At 44.5% G+C, this 24,743-nt stretch overlaps 1 protein-coding gene across 1 annotated transcript in view; it reads right to left on the bottom strand.

The window, feature by feature from the left end:
- LOC120062214 (mediator of RNA polymerase II transcription subunit 12-like) overlaps positions 1–24,743 on the bottom strand; it is a 91,504-nt gene that overhangs the window by 54,536 nt on the left and 12,225 nt on the right. The window contains exons 13-22 of the mRNA XM_039012015.1: positions 24,119–24,342; positions 23,774–23,833; positions 23,456–23,590; positions 19,656–19,800; positions 18,640–18,758; positions 18,225–18,368; positions 17,905–18,068; positions 17,338–17,469; positions 16,711–16,938; positions 16,392–16,536 (exon numbers count right to left, since the gene is read on the bottom strand). Coding sequence (XP_038867943.1) covers positions 16,392–16,536; positions 16,711–16,938; positions 17,338–17,469; positions 17,905–18,068; positions 18,225–18,368; positions 18,640–18,758; positions 19,656–19,800; positions 23,456–23,590; positions 23,774–23,833; positions 24,119–24,342 — 1,496 coding nt within the window. The remainder of the gene's footprint in view (positions 1–16,391; positions 16,537–16,710; positions 16,939–17,337; positions 17,470–17,904; positions 18,069–18,224; positions 18,369–18,639; positions 18,759–19,655; positions 19,801–23,455; positions 23,591–23,773; positions 23,834–24,118; positions 24,343–24,743) is intronic.

The following is a 24,743-nucleotide window of genomic DNA, read 5'->3' as shown; positions in this document are numbered from 1 at the left end:
CTATACCATATCCAACCTTTCAGTTCCACCACCCACATATGCGATGACATCACCTGGTTTCAATGATGTTTCTAGAGACAATATCTCTCTCATCATCACTCAATACCTAGGTTTACCTCCACTGTATTCACATCCTACCATACCTTTGTCTGTACATTATTCCTTGAAGCTATTTTATCGCCCCCAGAAACGTCCTTTTACTCTCTGTTCTAGACGTTCTAGACGACCAATTCTCATAGCTTTTAGCCGTACCCTTATCCTACTCCTCCTCTGTTCCTCTGGTGATGTAGAGGTGAACCCAGGCCCTGCAGTACCTAGCTCCACTCCTATTCCCCAGGCGCTCTCTTTTGATGACTTCTGTAACCGTAATAGCCTTGGTTTCATGCATGTTAACATTAGAAGCCTCCTCCCTAAGTTTGTTTTGTTCACTGCTTTAGCACACTCTGCCAACCTGGATGTTTTAGCCGTGTCTGAATCCTGGCTTAGGAAGACCACCAAAAATTCTGACATTTTCATCCCTAATTACAACATTTTCAGACAAGATAGAACGGCCAAAGGGGGCGGTGTTGCAATCTACTGCAAAGATTGCCTGCAGAGTTCTGTTTTACTATCCAGGTCTGTTCCCAAACAATTTGAACTTCTACTTTTAAAAATCCACCTCTCTAAAAACAAGTCTCTCACCGTTGCCGCCTGCTATAGACCACCCTCTGCCCCCAGCTGTGCTCTGGACACCATATGTGAACTGATTGCCCCCCATCTATCTTCAGAGCTCGTGCTGCTAGGCGACCTAAATTGGAACATGCTTAACACCCCAGCCATCCTACAATCTAAGCTAGATGCCCTCAATCTCACACAAATTATCAATGAACCTACCAGGTACCACCCCAATTCCGTAAACACGGGTACCCTCATAGATATCATCCTAACCAACTTGCCCTCCAAATACACCTCTGCTGTTTTCAACCAAGATCTCAGCGATCACTGCCTCATTGCCTGCATCCGTAATGGGTCAGCGGTCAAACGACCTCCACTCATCACTGTCAAACGCTCCCTGAAACACTTCAGCGAGCAGGCCTTTCTAATCGACCTGGCCGAGGTATCCTGGAAGGATATTGATCTTATCCCGTCAGTAGAGGATGCCTGGATATTTTTTTAAAATGCCTTCCTCACCATCTTGAATAAGCATGCCCCATTCAAGAAATTTAGAACCAGGAACAGATATAGCCCTTGGTTCTCTCCTGACCTGACTGCCCTTAACCAACAGAAAAACATCCTATGGCGTTCTGCATTAGCATCGAACAGCCCCCGTGATATGCAACTTTTCAGGGAAGCTAGGAACCAATATACACAGGCAGTTAGAAAAGCCAAGGCTAGCTTTTTCAAGCAGAAATTTGCTTCCTGCAACACAAACTCAAAAAAGTTCTGGGACACTGTAAAGTCCATGGAGAATAAGAACACCTCCTCCCAGCTTCCAACTGCACTTAAGATAGGAAACACTGTCACCACCGACAAATCCACTATAATTGAGAATTTCAATAAGCATTTTTCTACGGCTGGTCATGCTTTCCACCTGGCTACCCCTACCCCGGTCAACAGCACTGCACCCCCCACAGCAACTCGCCCAAGCCTTCCCCATTTCTCTTTCTCCCAAATACAGTCAGCTGATGTTCTGAAAGAGCTGCAAAATCTGGACCCTTACAAATCAGCCGGGCTAGATAATCTGGACCCTTTCTTTCTAAAACTATCTGCTGAAATTGTTGCCACCCCTATTACTAGCCTTTTCAACCTCTCTTTCGTGTCGTCTGAGATTCCCTAAGATTGGAAAGCAGCTGCGGTTATCCCCCTCTTCAAAGGGGGGGACACTCTTAACCCAAACAGCTACAGACCCATATCTATCCTACCCTGCCTTTCTAAGGTCTTCGAAAGCCAAGTCAACAAACAGATTACCGACCATTTCGAATCCCACCATACCTTCTCCGCTATGCAATTTGGTTTCAGAGCTGGTCATGGGTGCACCTCAGCCACGCTCAAGGTCATAAACGCTATCTTAACCGCCATCGATAGGAAACAATACTGTGCAGCCGTATTCATTGACCTGGCCAAGGCTTTTGACTCTGTCAATCACCACATCCTCATCGGCAGACTCGACAGCCTTGGTTTCTCTAATGATTGCCTCGCCTGGTTCACCAACTACTTCTCTGATCGAGTTCAGTGTGTCAAATCGGAGGGTCTGTTGTCCGGGCCTCTGGCAGTCTCTATGGGGGTGCCACAGGGTTCAATTCTTGGACCGACTCTCTTCTCTGTATACATCAATGATGTCGCTCTTGCTGCTGGTGAGTCTCTGATCCACCTCTACGCAGACGACACTATTCTGTATACTTCTGGCCCTTCTTTTGACACTGTGTTAACAACCCTCCAGGCGAGCTTCAATGCCATACAACTCTCCTTCCGTGGCCTCCAATTGCTCTTAAATACAAGTAAAACTAAATGCATGCTCTTCAACCGATCGCTGCCTGCACCTGCCCGCCTGTCCAACATCACTACTCTAGACGGCTTTGACTTAGAATATGTGGACAACTACAAATACCTAGGTGTCTGGTTAGACTGTAAACTCTCCTTCCAGACTCACATCAAACATCTCCAATCCAAAGTTAAATCTAGAATTGGCTTCCTATTCCGCAACAAAGCATCCTTCACTCATGCTGCCAAACATACCCTTGTAAAACTGACCATCCTACCAATCCTCGACTTCGGTGATGTCATTTACAAAATAGCCTCCAATACCCTACTCAATAAATTGGATGCAGTCTATCACAGTGCCATCCGTTTTGTCACCAAAGCCCCTTACACTACCCACCACTGCGACCTGTACACTCTCGTTGGCTGGCCCTCGCTTCATACTCGTCGCCAAACCCACTGGCTCCAGGTCATCTACAAGACCCTGCTAGGTAAAGTCCCCCCTTATCTCAGCTCGCTGGTCACCATAGCAGCACCTACCTGTAGCACGCGCTCCAGCAGGTATATCTCTCTGGTCACCCCCAAAACCAATTCTTCCTTTGGCCGCCTCTCCTTCCAGTTCTCTGCTGCCAATGACTGGAACGAACTACAAAAATCTCTGAAATTGGAAACACTTATCTCCCTCACTAGCTTTAAGCACCAGCTGTCAGAGCAGCTCATAGATTACTGCACCTGTACATAGCCTATCTATAATTTAGCCCAAACAACTACCTCTTTACCTACTGTATTCATTTATTTATTTTTGCTCCTTTGCACCCCATTATTTCTATCTCTACTTTGCACTTTCTTCCACTGCAAACCAACCATTCGTGTTTTTTTTACTTGCTATATTGTATTTACTTCGCCACCATGGCCTTTTTATATTTTTTATTTATTTTTATATATATTTTGTTTGCCTTCACCTCCCTTATCTCACCTCACTTGCTCACATTGTATATAGACTTATTTTTTCACTGTATTATTGACTGTATGTTTGTTCTACTCCATGTGTAACTATGTGTTGTTGTATGTATCGAACTGCTTTGCTTTATCTTGGCCAGGTCGCAATTGTAAATGAGAACGTGTTCTCAATTTGCCTACCTGGTTAAATAAAGGTGAAATAAAATAAAATAAAATGATGCAACACCCAACGCTATTCCTATTAATTATTCTGGATATAATTATAAAATAAATACACTACCGGTCAAAAGTTTCAGAACATCTACTCATTCAAGGGTTTTTATTTTTACTATTTTCTATATTGTAGAATAATTGTGAAGACATCAAAACTATAAAATAACACATAAGGAATCATGTAGTAACCAAAAAAGTGTTAAGCAAATCAAAATATATATCAGATTCTTCAAATAGCCACCCTTTGCCTTGATGACAACTTTGCACACTCTTCGCATTCTCTCAACCAGCTTCACCTGGAACGCTTTTCCAAAAGTCTTGAAGGAGTTCCCACATATGCTAAGCACTTGTTGGCTGCTTTTTCTTCACTCTTCGGTCCTACTCATCCCAAACCATCTCAATTTGGTTGAGGTCGGGGGATTGTGGAGGCCAGGTCATCTGATGCAGTACTCCATCACTCTCCTTCTTGGTCAAATGGCCCTTACACAGCCTGGAGGTGTGTTGGGTCATTGTTCTGTTGAAAAAAAAATGCATAGTCCCACTAAGCTCAAACCAGATGGGTTGGCGTATTGCTGCAGAATGCTGTGGTAGCCATGCTGGTTAAGTGTGCCTTGTTCTAAATAAATCGCAGACAGTGTCACCAGCAGAGCACCCCACACCAAAACAATTCCTCCTCCATGCTTACGGTGGGAAATACACATGCAGAGATCATCCGTTCACACACACATTTTTGTTGGAACCAAAAATCTCATATTTGGACTCCAGACCAAAGGACACATTTCCACCGGTCTAATGTCCATTGCTCGTGTTTCTTGGCTCAAGCAAGTCTCTTCTTCTTATTGGTGTCCTTTAGTCGTGGTTTCTTTGCAGGAATTCAACCATGAAGGCCTGATTCACACAGGCACCACTGAACAGTTGATGTTGAGGTGTGTATGTTACTTTAACTGCTTTGGGGTAGGGGGTAGTATTTTCACGTCCGGATGAAAAGCATGCCCAGAGTAAAACGGCTTGCTACAAAGCCATTAAAGCTAGAATATGCATATTATTAGCGGATTTGGATAGAAAACACTGACGTTTCTAAAACTGTTTGAATGATGTCTGTGAGTATAACACAACTCATCAGGCAGGCAAAAACCTGAGAAAAAAATCCAACCAGGAAGTGAGAAATCTGAGGTTGGTATATTTTCAACTCAGCTCCTATTGAAGATACATTGGGATATTGGTAATGTTGCACTTCCTAAGGTTTCCACTAGATGTCAACAGTCGTTAAAACCATGTCTGATGCCTCTACTGTTTAGTGGGGCCGAAGGAGAGAGGATTGAGTCAGGTCTGCAATGACCTGAACATGCTCTGACCATGCGTGTTCACGTGAGAGCGAGCTCTGTTCCATTTCACTTCTGTAGACACAGGAATACTCCGGTTGGAACATTATTGAAGAATTATGTTAAAAACATCCTAATATTGATTCAATACTCCGTTTGTCATGTTTTTACGGACTGTAATATAACTTTTTAAACTTTTCGTCCGTACTTTCCGCTGGACCTGCCCGCGCGTCGTGAGTTTGGAAAGTGTACTGAACGCTAGAACAACAAGGAGGAATTTGGACATAAATGATGGACATTATCGAACAAAACAAACATTTATTGTGGAACTGGGATTCCTGGGAGTGCATTCTGATGAAGATCAAAGGTAAGTGAATGTTTATATTGTTACTTCTGACTTCTGTTGACTGCATAATATGGCGGCTATATTTGTGTCTTGATTGGGCTCTGAGCGCCGTGCTCAGATTATTGCATGGTTTGCTTTTTCTGAAAAGTTTTTTTGAAATCTGACACAGCGGCTGCACTGTTGTATCTTTTAACAATGTTTATTATGAGTATTCCTGTAAATTGATGTGGCTCTCTGCAAAATCAAAGGATGTTTTGTGACTTCTGAACGTAAGGCGCCAATGTAAACTCAGATTTTTGGATATAAATATGAACTTTACCGAACAAAACATACATGTATTGTGTAACATGAAGTCCTATGAGTGTCATCTGATGAAGATCATCAAAGGTTAGTGATTAACTTTTTAGGGATAGGGGGCAGCATTTTCATTTTGGATGAATAGCGTGCCCAAATTGAACTGCCTCCTACTCTGTACCAGATGCTAATACACTGCTCAAAAAAATAAAGGGAACACTTAAACAACACAATGTAACTCCAAGTCAATCACACTTCTGTGAAATCAAACTGTCCACTTAGGAAGCAACACTGATTGACAATAAATTTCACATGCTGTTGTGCAAATGGAATAGACAAAAGGTGGAAATTATAGGCAATTAGCAAGACACCCCCAAAAAAGGAGTGATTCTGCAGGTGGTGACCACAGACCACTTCTCAGTTCCTATGCTTCCTGGCTGATGTTTTGGTCACTTTTGAATGCTGGCGGTGCTCTCACTCTAGTGGTAGCATGAGACGGAGTCTACAACCCACACAAGTGGCTCAGGTAGTGCAGTTCATCCAGGATGGCACATCAATGCGAGCTGTGGCAAAAAGGTTTGCTGTGTCTGTCAGCGTAGTGTCCAGAGCATGGAGGCGCTACCAGGAGACAGGCCAGTACATCAGGAGATGTGGAGGAGGCCGTAGGAGGGCAACAACCCAGCAGCAGGACCGCTACCTCCGCCTTTGTGCAAGGAGGTGCACTGCCAGAGCCCTGCAAAATGACCTCCAGCAGGCCACAAATGTGCATATGTCTGCTCAAACGGTCAGAAACAGACTCCATGAGGGTGGTATGAGGGCCCGACGTCCACAGGTGGGGGTTGTGCTTACAGCCCAACACCGTGCAGGACGTTTGGCATTTGCCAGAGAACACCAAGATTGGCAAATTCGCCACTGGCGCCCTGTGCTCTTCACAGATGAAAGCAGGTTCACACTGAGCACATGAGCACATGTGACAGACGTGACAGAGTCTGGAGACACCGTGGAGAACGTTCTGCTGCCTGCAACATCCTCCAGCATGACCGGTTTGGCGATGGGTCAGTCATGGTGTGGGGTGGCATTTCTTTGTGGGGCCGCACAGCCCTCCATGTGCTCGCCAGAGGTAGCCTGACTGCCATTAGGTACCGAGATGAGATCCTCAGACCCCTTGTGAGACCATATGCTGACACAGGCACATTTGTGGCCTGTTGGAGGTCATTTTGCAGGGCTCTGGCAGTGCACCTCCTTGCACAAAGGCGGAGGTAGCGGTCCTGCTGCTGGGTTGTTGCCCTCCTACGGCCTCCTCCACATCTCCTGATGTACTGGCCTGTCTCCTGGTAGCGCCTCCATGCTCTGGACACTACGCTGACAGACACAGCAAACCTTTTTGCCACAGCTCGCATTGATGTGCCATCCTGGATGAACTGCACTACCTGAGCCACTTGTGTGGGTTGTAGACTCCGTCTCATGCTACCACTAGAGTGAGAGCACCGCCAGCATTCAAAAGTGACCAAAACATCAGCCAGGAAGCATAGGAACTGAGAAGTGGTCTGTGGTCACCACCTGCAGAATCACTCCTTTTTTGGGGGTGTCTTGCTAATTGCCTATAATTTCCACCTTTTGTCTATTCCATTTGCACAACAGCATGTGAAATTTATTGTCAATCAGTGTTGCTTCCTAAGTGGACAGTTTGATTTCACAGAAGTGTGATTGACTTGGAGTTACATTGTGTTGTTTAAGTGTTCCCTTTATTTTTTTGAGCAGTGTATATTATTAGCAGGCAATATTAATCAGGTGAAATTGTGTCATTTCTCTTGCGTTCATTGCACGCAGAGTCAGGGTATATGCAACAGTTTGTGCCGCCCGGCTCTTTGCGAACTAATTTGCCAGAATTTTACGTAATTATGACATAACATTGAAGGTTGTGCAATGTAACAGGAATATTTAGACTCATGGATGCCACCCGTTAGATAAAATACGGAACGGAATAAACGTTTTGTTTTCGAGGTAATAGTTTCCGGATAAGTCAAAGGTATATGGTTTAGAGAGAAATAGTCGACGCGTTATAATTCCTGTAATAACTTGCGGCTGAACTTGAAAGGGGTTCCTTCGTTATTTTACCGTTCATGTCTTCCATAGAGAATGTCTTGATCTACTTCAAATAAGGTCTGTGTTTCGCAGAGGAGCAGACTGACAGGGGACCATGCAGACAAGCTCTGCTTTCTGCACTACAACCCAAAACTTCTTAACTGGGAATATTGAAGACCCATGAAAGCTGGTGGTTCGTTTTAACATATGTTCTCATGTTATTTGAGACTAAATTGATTTTATTTATGTATTATATTAAGTTAAAATAAAAGTGTTCATTGTTCATTCAGTATTGTTGCAATTGTCATTAGTACAAAAATGTGTGTGTGTATGATATATATACACTTTTGTCGGTCGATTAAATCGGTATCGGCCTTTTTTGTCCTCCAATAATCGGTATCGGCGTTGAAAAATCATAAAATCGGTCGACCTCTGAAGTTTCTAAAACTGTTAGAATTATGTCTGTGAGTATAACATAACTCATATGGCAGGCAAACTTCCAAACAGGAAGTGGAAATTCTGAGGCTGGCCGATATTCAACTCATCGCCTGTTCAAATCCCAGTAAGATATGGATCTGTTTGCACTTCCTACGCTTTCCACTAGATGTCAACAGTCTGTAGAACGTTGAATGAAGCTTATACTGTGTTGTGGGGCCGGATGAGAGGGGAACGAGTCAGTGGTCTGGCAGATTGCCAGTTCCTGGTCACGCGCATTCCACATGATATCGCGTTGCGTTCCATTACTTCTACAGACACGAAGGAATGCTCCGGTTGGAACGTTATTGGATATACATGAAAACAACATCCTGAAGATTGATTATCTACTTAGTTTGACAAGTTTATTCGACCTGTGATATAACTTTTTGAAGTTTTCGTCCGACTTGGACATAAATAATTGACATTATCGAACAAAACAACAATTTATTGTGGAACTAGGATTCCTGGGAGTGCATTCTGATGAAGATCATCAAAGGTAAGGGAATATTTCATATATGTAATTTCATATTTCTGTTGACTCCAACATGGCGGAGAAATGTTGTGTATTTCTGAGCGCCGTCTCAGATTACTGCATGGTGTGCTTTTTCTGTAATTTATTTTTAAAGATCTGACACAGTGGTTGCATTAAGAACAAGTGTATCTTTAATTCTAAGTAAAACATGTATCTTTCATCAAAGTGTATGATGAGTATTTCTGTTATTAGATGTGGCTCTCTGCAATTTCTCTGGATATTTTGGAGGCATTTCTGAACATGGCGCCAATGTAAACTAAGATTTTTGGATATACAAATGCACATTATCGAACAAAACATACATGTATTGTGTAACATGATGTACTGAGTGTCATCTGATGAAGACCAAAGGTTAGTGATTAATTTTATCTCTATTTCTGCTTTTTGTGACTACTCTCTTTTGCTGGGAAAAATGGCTGTGTGTTTTTTGGACTTGTGATCTAACAAATTTGTTGTGTTTTCGCTGTAAAACTTTTTAAATTATTATTATTATTTATTTTTTTAAATCGGACACGATGGGTAGATTAACAAGATGTTTATCTTTCATTTGCTGTATTGGACTTCTTAATGTGTGAAAGTTACATATTTAAAAAAAATATTTTTGCATTTCCCGCGCTGCCTTTTTAGCGGAATGTTGTGGGGGGGGTTCCGCTAGCGGAACGTGTGTCCTAGAAAGGTTAATTTGATCTATATTTCTTTTTGTAAATCCTCTCTTTGGCTGGAAAAATGGCTGTGTTATTCTGTGAATAGGCACTCACCTAACATAATCGTTTGGTTTGCTTTCGTAAAGCTTTTTTGAAATCGGACACTGTGGCTGGATTTACAACAAGTGTATCTTTAAAATGGTGTAAAAAAATATGTATGTTAATGAATTTTAATTATGGGATTTCTGTTGTTTTGAATTTGGCGCCCTACACTTTCACTGGCTGTTGAAGAGGTGGGACGCTAATGTCTCACGTACCCTAGAGAGGTTAACTCTGAAGCATTTATTTGGGCTGCAATCTCTGCAGCAGAGGTAAGTATGGGTCGTCCATTCCTGAGACAGTACTCATGAGAGCCAGTTTCATCATAGCGCTGGATGGTTTTTGCGACTGCACTTTAAGAAACTTTTTTGGGCCCTATATGGACAAGTATATAAATTACACAATTACAAGAAAGTCCTTGCATTTGACTTGCCAATGACTGTATGAACCCTGCTTAAAAAGAATGTACAGTGCATTTGGAAAGTATTCAGACCCCTTGACCGTTTCCACATTTTGTTACATTAAAGCATCATTCTAAAATGGATGACATTAAAAATGTTTCTCAATCAATACACAATACCCCATAATGACAGAGCAAAAACAGGTTTAGAAATGTTTGCACATTTATACACTGCTCAAAAAAATAAAGGGAACACTAAAATAACACATCCTAGATCTGAATGAATGAAATATTCTTATTAAATACTTTTTTCTTTACATAGTTGAATGTCCTGACAACAAAATCACACAAAAATTATCAATGGAAATCAAATTTATCAACCCATGGAGGTCTGGATTTGGAGTCACACTCAAAATTAAAGTGGAAAACCACACTACAGGCTGATCCAACTTTGATGTAATGTCCTTAAAACAAGTCAAAATGAGGCTCAGTAGTGTGTGTGGCCACCACGTGCCTGTATAACCTCCCTACAACGCCTGGGCATGCTCCTGATGAGGTGGCGGATGGTCTCCTGAGGGATCTCCTCCCAGACCTGGACTAAAGCATCCGCCAACTCCTGGACAGTCTGTGGTGCAACGTGGCGTTGGTGGATGGAGCGAGACATGATGTCCCAGATGTGCTCAATTGGATTCAGGTCTGGGGAACGGGCGGGCCAGTCCATAGCATCAATGCCTTCCTCTTGCAGGAACTGCTGACACACTCCAGCCACATGAGGTCTAGCATTGTCTTGCATTAGGAGGAACCCAGGGCCAACCGCACCAGCATATGGTCTCACAAGGGGTCTGAGGATCTCATCTCGGTACCTAATGGCAGTCAGGCTACCTCTGGCGAGCCCATGGAGGACTGTGCGGCCCCCCAAAGAAATGCCACCCCACACCATAACTGACCCACCGCCAAACCGGTCATGCTGGAGGATGTTGCAGGCAGCAGAACGTTCTCCACGGCGTCTCCAGACTCTGTCACGTCTGTCACATGTGCTCAGTGTGAACCTACTTTCATCTGTGAAGAGCACAGGGCGCCAGTGGCGAATTTGCCAATCTTGGTGTTCTCTGGCAAATGCCAAACGTCCTGCACGGTGTTGGGCTGTAAGCACAACCCCCACCTGTGGACGTCGGGCCCTCATACCACCCTCATGGAGTCTGTTTCTGACCGTTTGAGGAGACACATGCACATTTGTGGCCTGCTGGAGGTCATTTTGCAGGGCTCTGGCAGTCGTCCTCCTGCTCCTCCTTGCACAAAGGCGGAGGTAGCGGTCCTGCTGCTGGGTTGTTGCCCTCCTACGGCCTCCTCCACGTCTCCTGATGTACTGGCCTGTCTCCTGGTAGCGCCTCCATGCTATGGACACTACGCTGACAGACACAGCAAACCTTCTTGCCACAGCTCGCATTGATGTGCCATCCTGGATGAGCTGCACTACCTGAGCCACTTGTGTGGGTTGTAGACTCCGTCTCATGCTACCACTAGAGTGAAAGCACCGCCAGCATTCAAAAGTGACCAAAACATCAGCCAGGAAGCATAGGAACTGAGAAGTGGTCTGTGGTCACCACCTGCAGAACCACTCCTTTATTGGGGGGTGTCTTGCTAATTGCCTATAATTTCCACCTGTTGTCTATTCGATTTACACAACAGCATGTGAAATGTATTGTCAATCAGTGTTGCTTCCTAAGTGAACAGTTTGATTTCACAGAAGTGTGATTGACTTGGAGTTACATTGTGTCGTTTAAGTGTTCCCTTTATTTTTTTGAGCAGTGTATATATATATATATATATACAGTGGGGAGAACAAGTATTTGATACACTGCCGATTTTGCAGGGTTTCCTACTTACAAAGCATGTAGAGGTCTGTAATTTTTATCATAGGTACACTTCAACTGTGAGAGACGGAATCTAAAACAAAAATCCAGAAAAAACATTGTATGATTTTTAAGTAATTAATTTGCATTTTATTGCATGACATAAGTATTTGATCACCTACCAACCAGTAAGAATTCCGGCTCTCACAGACCTGTTAGTTTTTCTTTAAGAAGCCCTCCTGTTCTCCACTCATTACCTGTATTAACTGCACCTGTTTGAACTCGTTACCTGTATAAAAGACACCTGTCCACACACTCAAACAGACTCCAACCTCTCCACAATGGCCAAGACCAGAGAGCTGTGTAAGGACATCAGGGATAAAATTGTAGACCTGCACAAGGCTGGGATGGGCTACAGGACAATAGGCAAGCAGCTTGGTGAGAAGGCAACAACTGTTGGCGCAATTATTAGAAAATGGAAGAAGTTCAAGATGACGATCAATCACCCTCGGTCTGGGGCTCCATGCAAGATCTCACCTCGTGGGGCATCAATGATCATGAGGAAGGTGAGGGATCAGCCCAGAACTACACGGCAGGACCTGGTCAATGACCTGAAGAGAGCTGGGACCACAGTCTCAAAGAAAACCATTAGTAACACACTACGCCGTCATGGATTAAAATCCTGCAGCGCACGCAAGGTCCCCCTGCTCAAGCCAGCGCATGTCCCGGCCCGTCTGAAGTCTGCCAATGACCATCTGGATGATCCAGAGGAGGAATGGGAGAAGGTCATGTGGTCTGATGAGACAAAAATAGAGCTTTTTGGTCTAAACTCCACTCGCCGTGTTTGGAGGAAGAAGAAGGATGAGTACAACCCCAAGAACACCATCCCAACCGTGAAGCATGGAGGTGGAAACATCATTCTTTGGGGATGCTTTTCTGCAAAGGGAACAGGACGACTGCACCGTATTGAGGGGATGATGGATGGGGCCATGTATCGCGAGATCTTGGCCAACAACCTCCTTCCCTCAGTAAGAGCATTGAAGATGGGTCGTGGCTGGGTCTTCCAGCATGACAACGACCCAAAACACACAGCCAGGGAAACTAAGGAGTGGCTCCGTAAGAAGCATCTCAAGGTCCTGGAGTGGCCTAGCCAGTCTCCAGACCTGAACCCAATAGAAAATCTTTGGAGGGAGCTGAAAGTCCGTATTGCCCAGCAACAGCCCCGAAACCTGAAGGATCTGGAGAAGGTCTGTATGGAGGAGTGGGCCAAAATCCCTGCTGCAGTGTGTGCAAACCTGGTCAAGAACTACAGGAAACGTATAATCTCTGTAATTGCAAACAAAGGTTTCTGTACCAAATATTAAGTTCTGCTTTTCTGATGTATCAAATACTTATGTCATGCAATAAAATGCAAATTAATTACTTAAAAATCATACAATGTGATTTTCTGGACTTTTGTTTTAGATTCCGTCTCTCACAGTTGAAGTGTACCTATGATAAGAATTACAGACTTCTACATGCTTTGTAAGTAGGAAAACCTGCAAAATCGTCAGTGTATCAAATACTTGTTCTCCCCACTGTGTGTGTGTGTGTGTATATATATATATATATAAAAAAAGAAATACCTTATTTCCGTAAGTATTCAGCCCCTGCTACGAGACTCAAAATTGAGCTCAGGTGCATCCTGTTTCTATTGATCATCCTTTAGATGTTTCTACAACTTAATTAAAGTCCACCTGTGGTACATTCAATTGATTGGACATGATTTGGAAAGGCACACACCTGTCTATATAAGGTCACACAGTTGACAGTGCATGCCAATTCAAAAACCAAGCCATGCGGTCGAAGGAGTTGTCCGTAAAGCTCCGAGACAGGATTGTGTTAAAGCACAGATCTGGGGAAGGGTACCAAAACATTTCTACAGAATTCAGTGGCCTCCCATCATTCTTAAATGGAAGAAGTTTGGAACCGCAAAGACTCTTCCTAGAGCTGGCCATTCAGCCAAACTGAGCAATTGTGTGAGAAGGGCCGATGGTCACTCTGACAGAGCTCCAGAGTTCCTCTGTGGAGATAGGAGAACCTTCCAGATGGACAACCATCTCTGCAGCACTCCACCAATCAGGCCTTTATGGTAGACTCAGACCATGAGAAACAAGATTCTCTGGTGTGATGAAACCAAGATTTAACTCTTTGCCCTGAATGCCAAGAGTCACATCTAGAGGAAATGTGGCACTATCCCTACGGTGAAGCATGGTGGTGGCGGCATAATGCTGTGGGGATGTTTTTCAGCGGCAGGGACTGGGAGACTAGTCAGGATCGAGGGAAAGATGAACAGAGCAAAGTACAGGAGACCCTTGATGAAAACCTTCTCCAAAGTGCTCAGGACCTGACTGGGGCGAAGATTCACCTTTCAACAGTACAACGACCCTAAGCACACAGCCAAGACAACGCAGGAGTGGCTTCGGGACAAGTCTCTGAATGTCCTTGAGTGGCCCAGCCAGAGTCTGGACTTGAACCCAATCGAACATCTCTGGCGAGTCCTGAAAATTTCTGTGCAGCAATGCTCCCATCCAACCTGACAGAGCTTGAGAGGATATGCAGAGAAGAATGGGAGAAACTCCCTAAATACAGGTGTGCCAAGCTTGTAGCGTCATACCCAAGAAGGCTCATGGCTGTAATTGCTGTCAAAGGCCCTTCAAAAAAAAGTACTGTGTAAAGGATCTGAATTCTTATGTAAATGTGATCTTTTTTTACATTTTTAATAAATTAGTTAACATTTCAAAATTACTTTTTTTGCTATGTCATTATGGGGTATTGTGTGTAGATGAATGAGGGAAAACACAAACAATTTAATCCATTTTTAGAATAAGGCCGTAACATAACATTTGGAAAAAGTCAAGGGGTCTGAATACTTTTGGAATTAACTGTATAGTCATAGGGTAGACCATGTTGTTGTATAGGCAGAGTTACGGGACAATTTGCATATTTGTTCCTCAAAGTGAACGGGGAACTGCATGAAAATCCTTTTTATTTTTGTTTCAAACCATTTTTAAAATGTTGATCCCAATGTCACACATTGGCCCCATTATTTATAGAATTACCCACTTACGGTCTCTCAAAGACCAACTTAATTCATTCAAACGTGTTAACCATCGTAAGGCTGTCGTCCCAAACGGCATCCCTAGCCGTGTCCTCAGAGCATGTGCATACCAGCTGGCTGTTGTGTGTTCGGACATTTTTAAAACTCTAGCTCAGGCCGCTATCCCCAACTGCTTCAAATGTCCAATATCATCCCCATGCCCAAGAAAGGGAAAGGACCTGAAAGACTACCGACCCAACACTCACTTCCATCATCATGAAGTGCTTTGAGAGGCTAGTCAAAGACCACATCACCTCCACCCCCGACACAGTTGACCCTCTCCAATTCTCCTACTGAACTGACAGATCCACGGAAGACCCAATCGCCATTGCACTGCACACTGCCCTCACCCACCTTGACAAAAGGAATGCATATGTGAGGATGCTGTTCATTGACTACAGCTCGGCCTTCAATACCATAGTGCCCCCTAAGCTCACCACAAAGCTCACGGCCCTGGGACTGAACTCCTCCTAATGCAACTGGGTCCCGGACTTCCTGACGGGCCACCCCCAGGTGGTGAAGTTAAGCAACATTACCTCCGACACCGATTCTCCACAAGGGGGCATCCTCAATCCCCTCCTGTACTCTCTGTATACCTGACTGCATGGCCTCAACATTATTAGGCCTAATTACCAACAACAATAAGATGGCATACTGGGAGGAAGTAAACACTGACGCCGCGGTACCAGGTAAACAACCTCTCCCGCAACGTCAGAAAAACAAATGAGCTGATTGTGGACTTCAAGAGGAACCAGACTGGGCACGCCCCCATCCTCATCAACTGGGCCTCCGTGGAGACGGTAAAACTGGCAAGATCCTCGGCATACACATCTCAATGCTGAAGAAATTCAGCCCGTCTCCAAGGTCCTTCACAGTGTTCAACAAGAACACCATCGAGAGCATACTGTCAGGCTGAATCATAAACTGGTATGGCAACTCCACCGCCTCGGATCGCAAGGCACTTTAGAGGGTGGTACGCTCAACCGAACACATTATTGGATGCACACTGCCTGCCCTCCAGGACACCTACAACACCAGGTGTCGCAGGAAGGCCAAGAAGATCATCAGGGCACCCAGCCACCCTAGCCATGGTCTGTTCTTCCCGTTTCCATCACTCAGACCGTTGCAGTATAGGAACATCATGGCAAAATCTGTAAGTCTGGCCAATAGCTTCTACCCCCAGATCATCAGGCTGCTGAATAGCCACCACTAGTCAGCTATCTGCTCCCATGTCCCCCCCACCTACTCCCCCAGTCTTCCAACCAACCCTCTCCCCCTGCTGCTCCCCCTATGGACATTTCCAACTCCCCTCAACTGGCATTTACCCTGCCCCCACCCCAATGGACATTATCATTGCCACAGTGAATATGTATATATTATATATATTTTTATTATCCTGCATCGGAGCTGAAGAATTTCACTGTACCTTGTAACTACATCTGCAACCCTGTACACGTGACTATTAAACTCTCTGAATCTAAATGCATATTAATTGGTGTAGAGACAGAGCTGCAAGGCTATTGAGCAGTGTGTGCGTGTAGGTGTGCCGAGTGCGTGTGAACACACTCACGTCCACGTTGCACAGCAGGTCATTGAAGCCACAGTTGCCGTTGTTGGAGGAGCAGCAGAGGGCCTTGAGGACGCCCAGCCACTCAGCACTCAGAGAGCGACAGTACGCAGTCAGCTCCGCACACAGGATCCCAATGTCATTCACTCTGTATAAATAGACACACAGAGATGGGTATTAAACTCATAACACCTTACTATATAATTCATATAAGATACGTATAACTGGTTAGTTGACAGTCAAGACTCCTGTATTGTTTAATGCATCTGGACATATCCACAATCAATTATTGATAACGGTTTTATAGAAAAACAGTGCTTGCCTCTCGGGGTCCCGGTGATCCACGCACACATCCATGAGGACATTGCAGACAAAACTGTAGCGATTGGCGGGGCCGTCGTTGAGGATCTTACCCACCATGCTGTGGTTGAAGTTGTGGGCCGACGGGTTGGCGATGGCCTCCATCATGAACACAGGGTCCCACAGCATATTGGAGTCTGACGGGTCGATGTTACAGTAGATGGAGTTCTTTACCTTGGAGCAGAACTCACTGGACCAGGGAGGGAGAGACATATATTTAGAGAGCTGGGACATTGATGTTTCTGCATTATGATTCATTTACATGGCACTACAACATTCTATGGCAGCAATGTTAGCTCCCAAATAACATTACATGGGGGATATTAAACAATGCAATGTAACTGAATGTCTCAAATTTGAACAAATATTCAAAATTCTACAAGTTGCCCAAACTCTCTAAATACATGGCTCTGAGGGAGAGGAAGGACACGGATTGTTTTTAGGATCATTTGACGGCTACCATGCGGGGCCAAATATTTTGGTTCCAACACAATGTTTACTTGACTTGGCCCACTAAAACAATGTCATGGAAATGGTAGAATACAATAAAACTGCATTGAACAGTTGATGGTCCATGTTGATGTTTAACCTGAAGATCTCTCCAAACTTGCTCTTGAGGTGACTGCAGGAGGTATAGAGGTCATACAGGTAGGCCAGGATGCAGCGCTCAGCTGAGGAGCAGTCTGCAGGGTTCACCCCTGACTTCACCACGATGCGCAACCTGGTTAATGAAAAAAATTCATCACGTTAATGCAAAACAACAAAGGACAGAACGCTTCCTGTACTAAATGAGATATGGAAGGTGACCATTGCAATAGTCCCAAAAGTACAAACTCCAAAGTATTTGAGGGGCGCATTTGACTCCAAAGTATTTGATTTAGCTATACTTTTTGATGACCTAGGTCTGAATAAAACAGACACGGGTTTATTGTCAATGAATAGCCTAGGTACCTGACTGTTTCTGCATTCAATAACGCTATGTCACTGCCTTGCCATACAATGGCTAAAGTCGATTCAGACTGGCGAACAGGCTATATAATAGAGCTGAATGCCTAGGGGTTGGATAGCGCCCCAGGCCAGTGATGTGAATGACTAAGGGTTGGATAGCATTAGCACCCAGGCTATAAAGGTGAATAGTTAAGCTTCTGTGACTTACCCGTCAAAGACCTGCGCCGTCTGCTCGGGGTTGAGGATGAGACAGGAGTGGTACCGCCGCAGCACGGCCACGATGCACAGACACAAGCCCGTGGTGTAGCTGCCCACCAGACTGGACGACTTGAGCAGCAGCTCTGCCTCCACCAGGCTCAGCTCATTCAGCAGCTAGATACACAGGTACACACACACACACACAGGAGAGGGGAAGCAAGAGAAGGTTAGTTATACACATATTAAAACCATTCAGGGGAAAAAAAATAGAAAATATAACTATCACTACGAGAAGTGTAATTAAATGCTACGACAGGGATAAAGCTGTACCTGAATGGCAAAGTCGATGAGGCCACTAATGTTGAGTGAGTACTCCATGAGGTCAAATATGAACTGGATGTGCTGGACCAGGGGCAGGTGATAGGACATCCCTAAGGCAAAGCTGGTGATCTGTTCCAGAACATTCCTGGACACCTAGTCATAGAGAAGAGAAGGGCAACAGGCCTACTGTAAATACATAACTGTGAATATCCACAACATTGCATACTCCAGTATTAAAATAAAAGGTAATTGAAAATATCAGTTTGCAGTGAAAGATGTGGTTTTATAGGAATCATTTAATTGCGACTTCCTTGGACATCAGTATCTATTTTTACTGAATAACTTCAGAGGATTCCACTAGCAAGTTTTGGAGCACCATTAAAAAAAGGTGAGACTGGACTGCTATGGGAGGGGCATCGCTCACCTGAGAGGTGACCTGGTGCTGGTCAAAGTGGGAGAGAGGCTGAAATTTGGAGAAGATGTCCTCTGCTGTGGGGAAGGCCTCAGGCTTACTCCTCTTCCTCTTCTGTCCTTCATCTCCTCCTGAGAGAGAAAAGAAAATCGACTATTATATACAGGGCCATTCTCAACGGTTAGCGCTCATCTGATCACATGTTTATGTCCCACATGGCACCCTATGCACTTTTAAAATGCACATTATAAAATAGATTGTGCTCAAATAGCACAATTCAAATATTAAAAGGAAAAGAGAAGAAATGACTTGAATGAAATAAGCAAAAAGCACTTCAGCCTGCGTAATTATCACTTTTCAAATAACCCTTGTTAAGGTCACATGCTGAGAGAAATAATATGGGTGGCAGCAACTGACAGCTATTAGCATAGAAATCGGAGGGATGAAAATTAAAATTGAATGAAGGTTGCGAGCTCCGGGGTCAATCGGCAAAAAAGTCCAAAGCCTGTGTTCTATGATGAAGAACAGAGCAGGAAAACGTGTCGGAGAAAAGACATGAGGACAGTTTTCAACTTGGGAAACGTTATTGAGGGGACAAGATTGCCTGCATCCCAAATGGCACCCTATTCCCTACATAGTGCACTATGCAGGAATAGTGCGCCATTTGTGAGGTAGCCCGAGAGCCGAGTCAGCATCCATAAAAAACGATGTTAACAAGATAACGGCTCGCTGCAATCTGCACAAACATTATATGTAGTGTGATATACAGGGAGCACATCTGCTGAGAGCTCCATGAATCTATGGTTGAACATCACGACTGGTGCGCAGTCACATCAGAGTCTCGAGTTTCCAGAACGACCGTAGTCTTTTTTATCCCTCTACGTGAAACATACTAAAAGCAACTGCAGAGAGAAATATATCAAACATGCCATTTTTCACTAGGGAAAACCGAAACCCCATAGATAAGATAATACAAGCAGTTACCATCATCAATCGTAAAGCATGTAAACCACCAGCAAGGGTCTTACCGGTCTCTGCTGTGCTTTTGCGGTTGAGCACCTTCAAGATGTCTTTGGTGATTTTCTTGATGGCGTGCCTTGCTTCGTCTCGCTGCCTTCCCACGCCGTAGAGCACCACCAGGCGCTGGTTGCACTCGTGACTGGCACTCTCCTCCTGGGAACAACAAGTCAGTCAATGTATGCACTACGCGTTAAGTAGTGGAAGTAGTTTATGTAGCCTGAGATCTGAAGACTTATGTTGGCCCTTATCGCTAATGCCTAGACCAGGGATGGGCAACATTGTAGGGGGTTGGGGCCACAAAAAAATCTGAACTCATCATGAATGGCCATACTGGCTCGTGGGTCTGAGTACCCACAACCATACCCACCCAGAGCTAGCCCTAGCCTTCTGGGGAACCAAAACAACATTTTGTTGAGGAACCCCCCCCCAACCTTGAGAGCAAAACATTTTAGCGCCCCCCCATATTGACAGCCTAGAAAAAAAGTTTGAGTACATTTTCTGAAATTCTACACATTTTAACATGGGGCGTAGAGAAAATGTTGCACTTTTAAAGCAAGTTTGCTACAATTCATTATGCCATGGGGCGAAGAAGATTTAGCACATTCTGTCATGGGATGGATAATTTTTTCTTCAGTTTTACAGCAAATTTCCTGCAATTCTACACATTTTGTCATTAGGTTGAGAGAAATGTTTGCAGTTTTTAATGATATCTGAATGAGTGACTAACAAAATCCAATTGGGGCCCCCAGGTCAGATTACTACAAGTTAAAAGGTAGCTGGTCGCTAGACTAACTCGCCAATAAAAAATATTTTTTATCTGCAGTTGCCCATCCCTGGCCTAGACTTTAGCTCAGAATGCTAACTGTGTCAAGGAGTGAGTCAACACATGCATAGTGGAGGTAGTTCACAGGTAGTTCACAGATGCACCCGCTTGTTCAAATCAAAACGTTATTTTTCACGTGCCGAATACAATGCTTACTTATATGCCATTAATCAACAATGTAGTTCAAGGATTAGATTATCGGAAAAAAAATACCAAATAAAAAAGTAAAACATTTTATAAAAAAGTAACAATAACAACGCTATATGCAGGGGGTACCGGTATCGAGTCAATGTGCGGGGGTACAGGTTAGTCAATGTAATTTGTACATTTAGGTAGGGGTAAAGTGACTATGCATGGATAATAAACATTGAGTAGAAGCAGTGTAAAAAGAGAACAGTCCGACTTGGTTGACTAGAGTCTGACAATTTTTGGTCCTTCCTCTGACAACGCCTAGTATATAGGTCCTGGATGTCAGGAAGCTTGGCCCCAATGATGTACTGGGCTATACGCTCTACCCTCTGTAGCGCCTTATGGTCAAGAGGGCAAGCAGTTGCCATACCAGGCAGTGATGCACTCGATGGCGCAGCTGTATAACTTTGAGGATCTGGGGACCCATGCCAAATCTTTTCAGTCTCCTTAAGGGGGAAAAGGCGTTGTCGTGCCCTCTTCACAACTGTCTCCTGGTGTGTTTGGACCATGATCGTTTTTTTGTGACGTGGACACAAAAGGAACTTGAAACGCTCAACCTACTCCACTACAGCCCCTTCGATGTGAATGATGGCATGTTGGGCCCTCTTTTTGATGGAGTCCACGATCAGATCTTTTGGCTAGCTCACGTTGAGGGAGAGGTTGTTGTCCTGACAGCGTCTGACCACCTCCTTATAGGCTGTCTCATCGTTGTCAGCCAACTTAATGATGGTGTTGGAATCGTGTTTGGCCACGGAATCTTGAGTGAACAGGGAGTACAAGAGGGGACTAAGCACGCACTCCTGACAGCCACCGTGTTGAGGATCAGCATAGCAGATGTGTTGTTGCCTACTCTTACCACCTGGAAGTCCAGGATCCAGTTGCAGAGGGAGGTGTTTAGTCCCAGGGTCCTTAGCTTAGTGATGAGCTTTGACGGCACTATGGTGTTGAACGCTGAGCTGTAGTCAATGAACAGCATTCTCACACAGGTGTTCCTTTTGTCCAGGTGGAAAAGGGCAGTGTGGAACACGATTGAGATTACGTCATTTGTGGATTTGTTGGGGCGGTATACATAATTTTCCTTCCTCATGAAGCCATCTATTTTGTGAAGTGCACCAGTCCCTCCTGCAGCAAAGCACCCCTACAACATGACGCTGCCACCCCCATGCTTCACGGTTGAAATGGTGTTCTTCGCCTTGCAAGCATCCCCCCTTTTTCCTCCAAACATAACGATGGTCATTATGGCCAAACAATTAAAATGTTCCTTCATCAGACAAGAGGACATTTCTACAAAAAGTACGATCTTTGCCCTCATGTGCAGTTGCAAACCGTAGTCTGGCTTTTTTATGGCGGTTTTGGAGCAGTGGCTTCTTCCTTGCTGAGCGGCCTTTCAGGTTATGTCGATATAGGACTCGTTTTACTGTGGATATAGACACTTTTGTAACTTTTTCCTCCAGCATCTTCACAAGGTCCATTGCTGTTGTTCTGGGATTGATTTGCACATTTCGCACCAAAGTACGTTCATCTCTAGGAGACAGAATGCGTCTCCTTCCTTAGCGGTATGACGGCTGCATGGTCCCTTGCGTACTATTGTTTTTACAGATGAACGTGGTACCTTCAGGCATTTGGAAATTGCTCCCAAGGATGTACCAGACTTGTGGAGGTCTACATTTTTTCTGAGGTCTTGGCTGATTTCTTTTGATTTTCCCATGATGTTAAGCAAAGAGGCACTGAGTTTGAAGGTAGGCCTTGAAATACATCCACAGGTACACCTCCAATTGACTCAAATTATGTCAATCAGCCTATCAGAAGCTTCTAAAGCCATGACATCATTTTATGGAAGTTTCCAAGCTGTTTAAAGGCACAGTCAACTTAGTGTATGTAAACTTCTGACACTGGAATTGTGATATAGTGAATTATAAGTGAAATAATCTGTCTGTAAACAATTGTTTGAAAAAATACTTGTCATGCACAAAGTAGATGTCCTAACCGACTTGCCAAAACTATAGTTTGTTAACAAGACATTTGTGGAGTGGTTGAAAACCAGTTTTAATGACTCCAATTTAAGTGTATGTAAACTTCCGACTTCAACTGTATTTTGTACATAATGTTGCCGCTAGCGTCTCTTATGACCGAAAATAACTTCTAGACATCAGGACTGCGATTACTCACATCAGCTACGTAGAGCGTGATCACAGTCGTCTGGAAAAGCTGGTGCTCTCATGCATGCTTCAGTGTTGCTTGCCCTGAAGCGAGCATAAAAGGCATTTAGCTTGTCTGGTAAGCTCGCATCACTGGGCAGCTCGCGGCTGGGTTTCCCTTTGTAGTCCGTAATAGTTTGCAAGCCCAGCCACATCCGACGAGCTTTAGAGCCGCTGTAGTAGGATTCAATCCTTGTCCTGTGCGTAACTTCTTATAACTGTCCGGATTAGTGTCCTTCTCCTTGAAAGCGGCAGCTCGTTATGAGTTATCTGAGATCTGCAGACTTGTGTTAGCACCCTTAGCGAATGCCTAGTCTTTAGCTCAAAAGGATAACTGTGTCAAATAGTGAGTACATTTGTGCATAGGCTATGTAGTGGAGGTTGTGTGAAAAGCATTACCAGAAACCTGTAAATGGTTGTTACCAATGTAGCAGAAGTAGTTCACAAAGCTTTACTGGGTGATGAGTGAACTTCGCTCCCAGAGCCTAGGCTTTTGCCCAGAGGGCAAAGTTGTCTAGAGTTGCACTGATAACCCAGAATTAAAATCCATCTGTGTGTTAGAGCTGAGCTAGCAAAAGCCTCTCTCCGGACTGCTTACCTGGGGGATGGGGAAGTGGGTGGCATACTGGATGTGGCGGGGCTGCTCATACACCAATGGAAAGGCAGGATCCTGGGCAGTCTTCTCGGGGGAGGGGCTGCCCTTTGACTCACAGTGCATGGGGGGAGAAAACATCTACAAAACAGCTAAAATTAATAGGGCTGTACACAGCATGGAAATGTTATCCAGAGGTCAATGGGAAAGTAGGATGAAGTTCAGGGAAAAAATACTATATAGTTGTGCCAGGGAGAATATTCACTAGTGCACATTACAGTGGCTGCCAATTTCTACTCGTCTCATCTAAGACATGATGCTTACCTCATCGAAATTAGTACTCGAGTTGTGATCAATCTCCATTGACTCTGAGAGACCAGTGTCCTGCGAAAACAAAAAAGACCATATTTATTCCCCAAATTAATTCAAAAGCAATTAGTTATTACTGATGATGGGGCGGCAGGTCGGGCCAGTAACCGTAAGAAAGCTGGTTCGAATCCCCGAGACGACTATGTGAAAAATTTGTCGATGTGACCATGAGCAAGGCACTTAACCCTAATTTCTCCTGTAAGTTGCTCTGGATAACAGCATCTGCTAAATGACTCAAATGTAAATAGGATGATTCATCATGCACAACAAAATAACAACAGCCGCCTCCACATAACATGCCTCGTTCTTGACACTGCTGCCAGCCTCCTTGCACTCTGATTCGTCCGAGGGCTCATCGCTAGGGGAACGGGGGCGGGGCAGGTGGGAGTCAGAGGCCAGGTCGCCTCGGGAGATGAGCGTGCACATGTAGATGTTGTGGGAGAAGACATCGTGGCGGATGAGCTCGCAGAAGAGCAGCACCTGGTTGGAGAACTCCACACGCTCGCTCTCGTTGCAGGGCTCAGCTAAGAAGACAGAGGGAGATAGTTTGTCACTATACACTCCAGCATTAGCAGCAGTAACAGAAAGGTTTATAATATGACATTTAGCAAACACTTTTATCCATAGCAACTAACAGTAGTGCACGCATACATTTTTGTGTGGGTGGCCCAAGCGGGAATCGAACATATTATCCTGATGCATGCTCTACCAACTAAGTCGCACAGGACCCTTATTAAGTTTAGCAAACACAATACCCATTTCCCACTATCGTGCCGACTCGAAACAATACTGTGCTGTTGCAGATGTTTTCTTTTCACATTGTCCTTTTCAGCACTAGGGTGGATGTGTAACTAGACCAGCGCAGTACAGCATAGCTCAAGTCCCAGAGACATAGTAGTGCATAACAACTCAACAGTTGGGGAGA

The sequence above is a fragment of the Salvelinus namaycush genome, chromosome 17, assembly GCF_016432855.1.
Source record: "Salvelinus namaycush isolate Seneca chromosome 17, SaNama_1.0, whole genome shotgun sequence".
Lineage (NCBI taxonomy): Eukaryota > Metazoa > Chordata > Actinopteri > Salmoniformes > Salmonidae > Salvelinus > Salvelinus namaycush.
The sequence above is the reverse complement of the archived record's forward strand: the minus strand, read 5'-3'. Positions and strand labels throughout refer to the sequence as shown.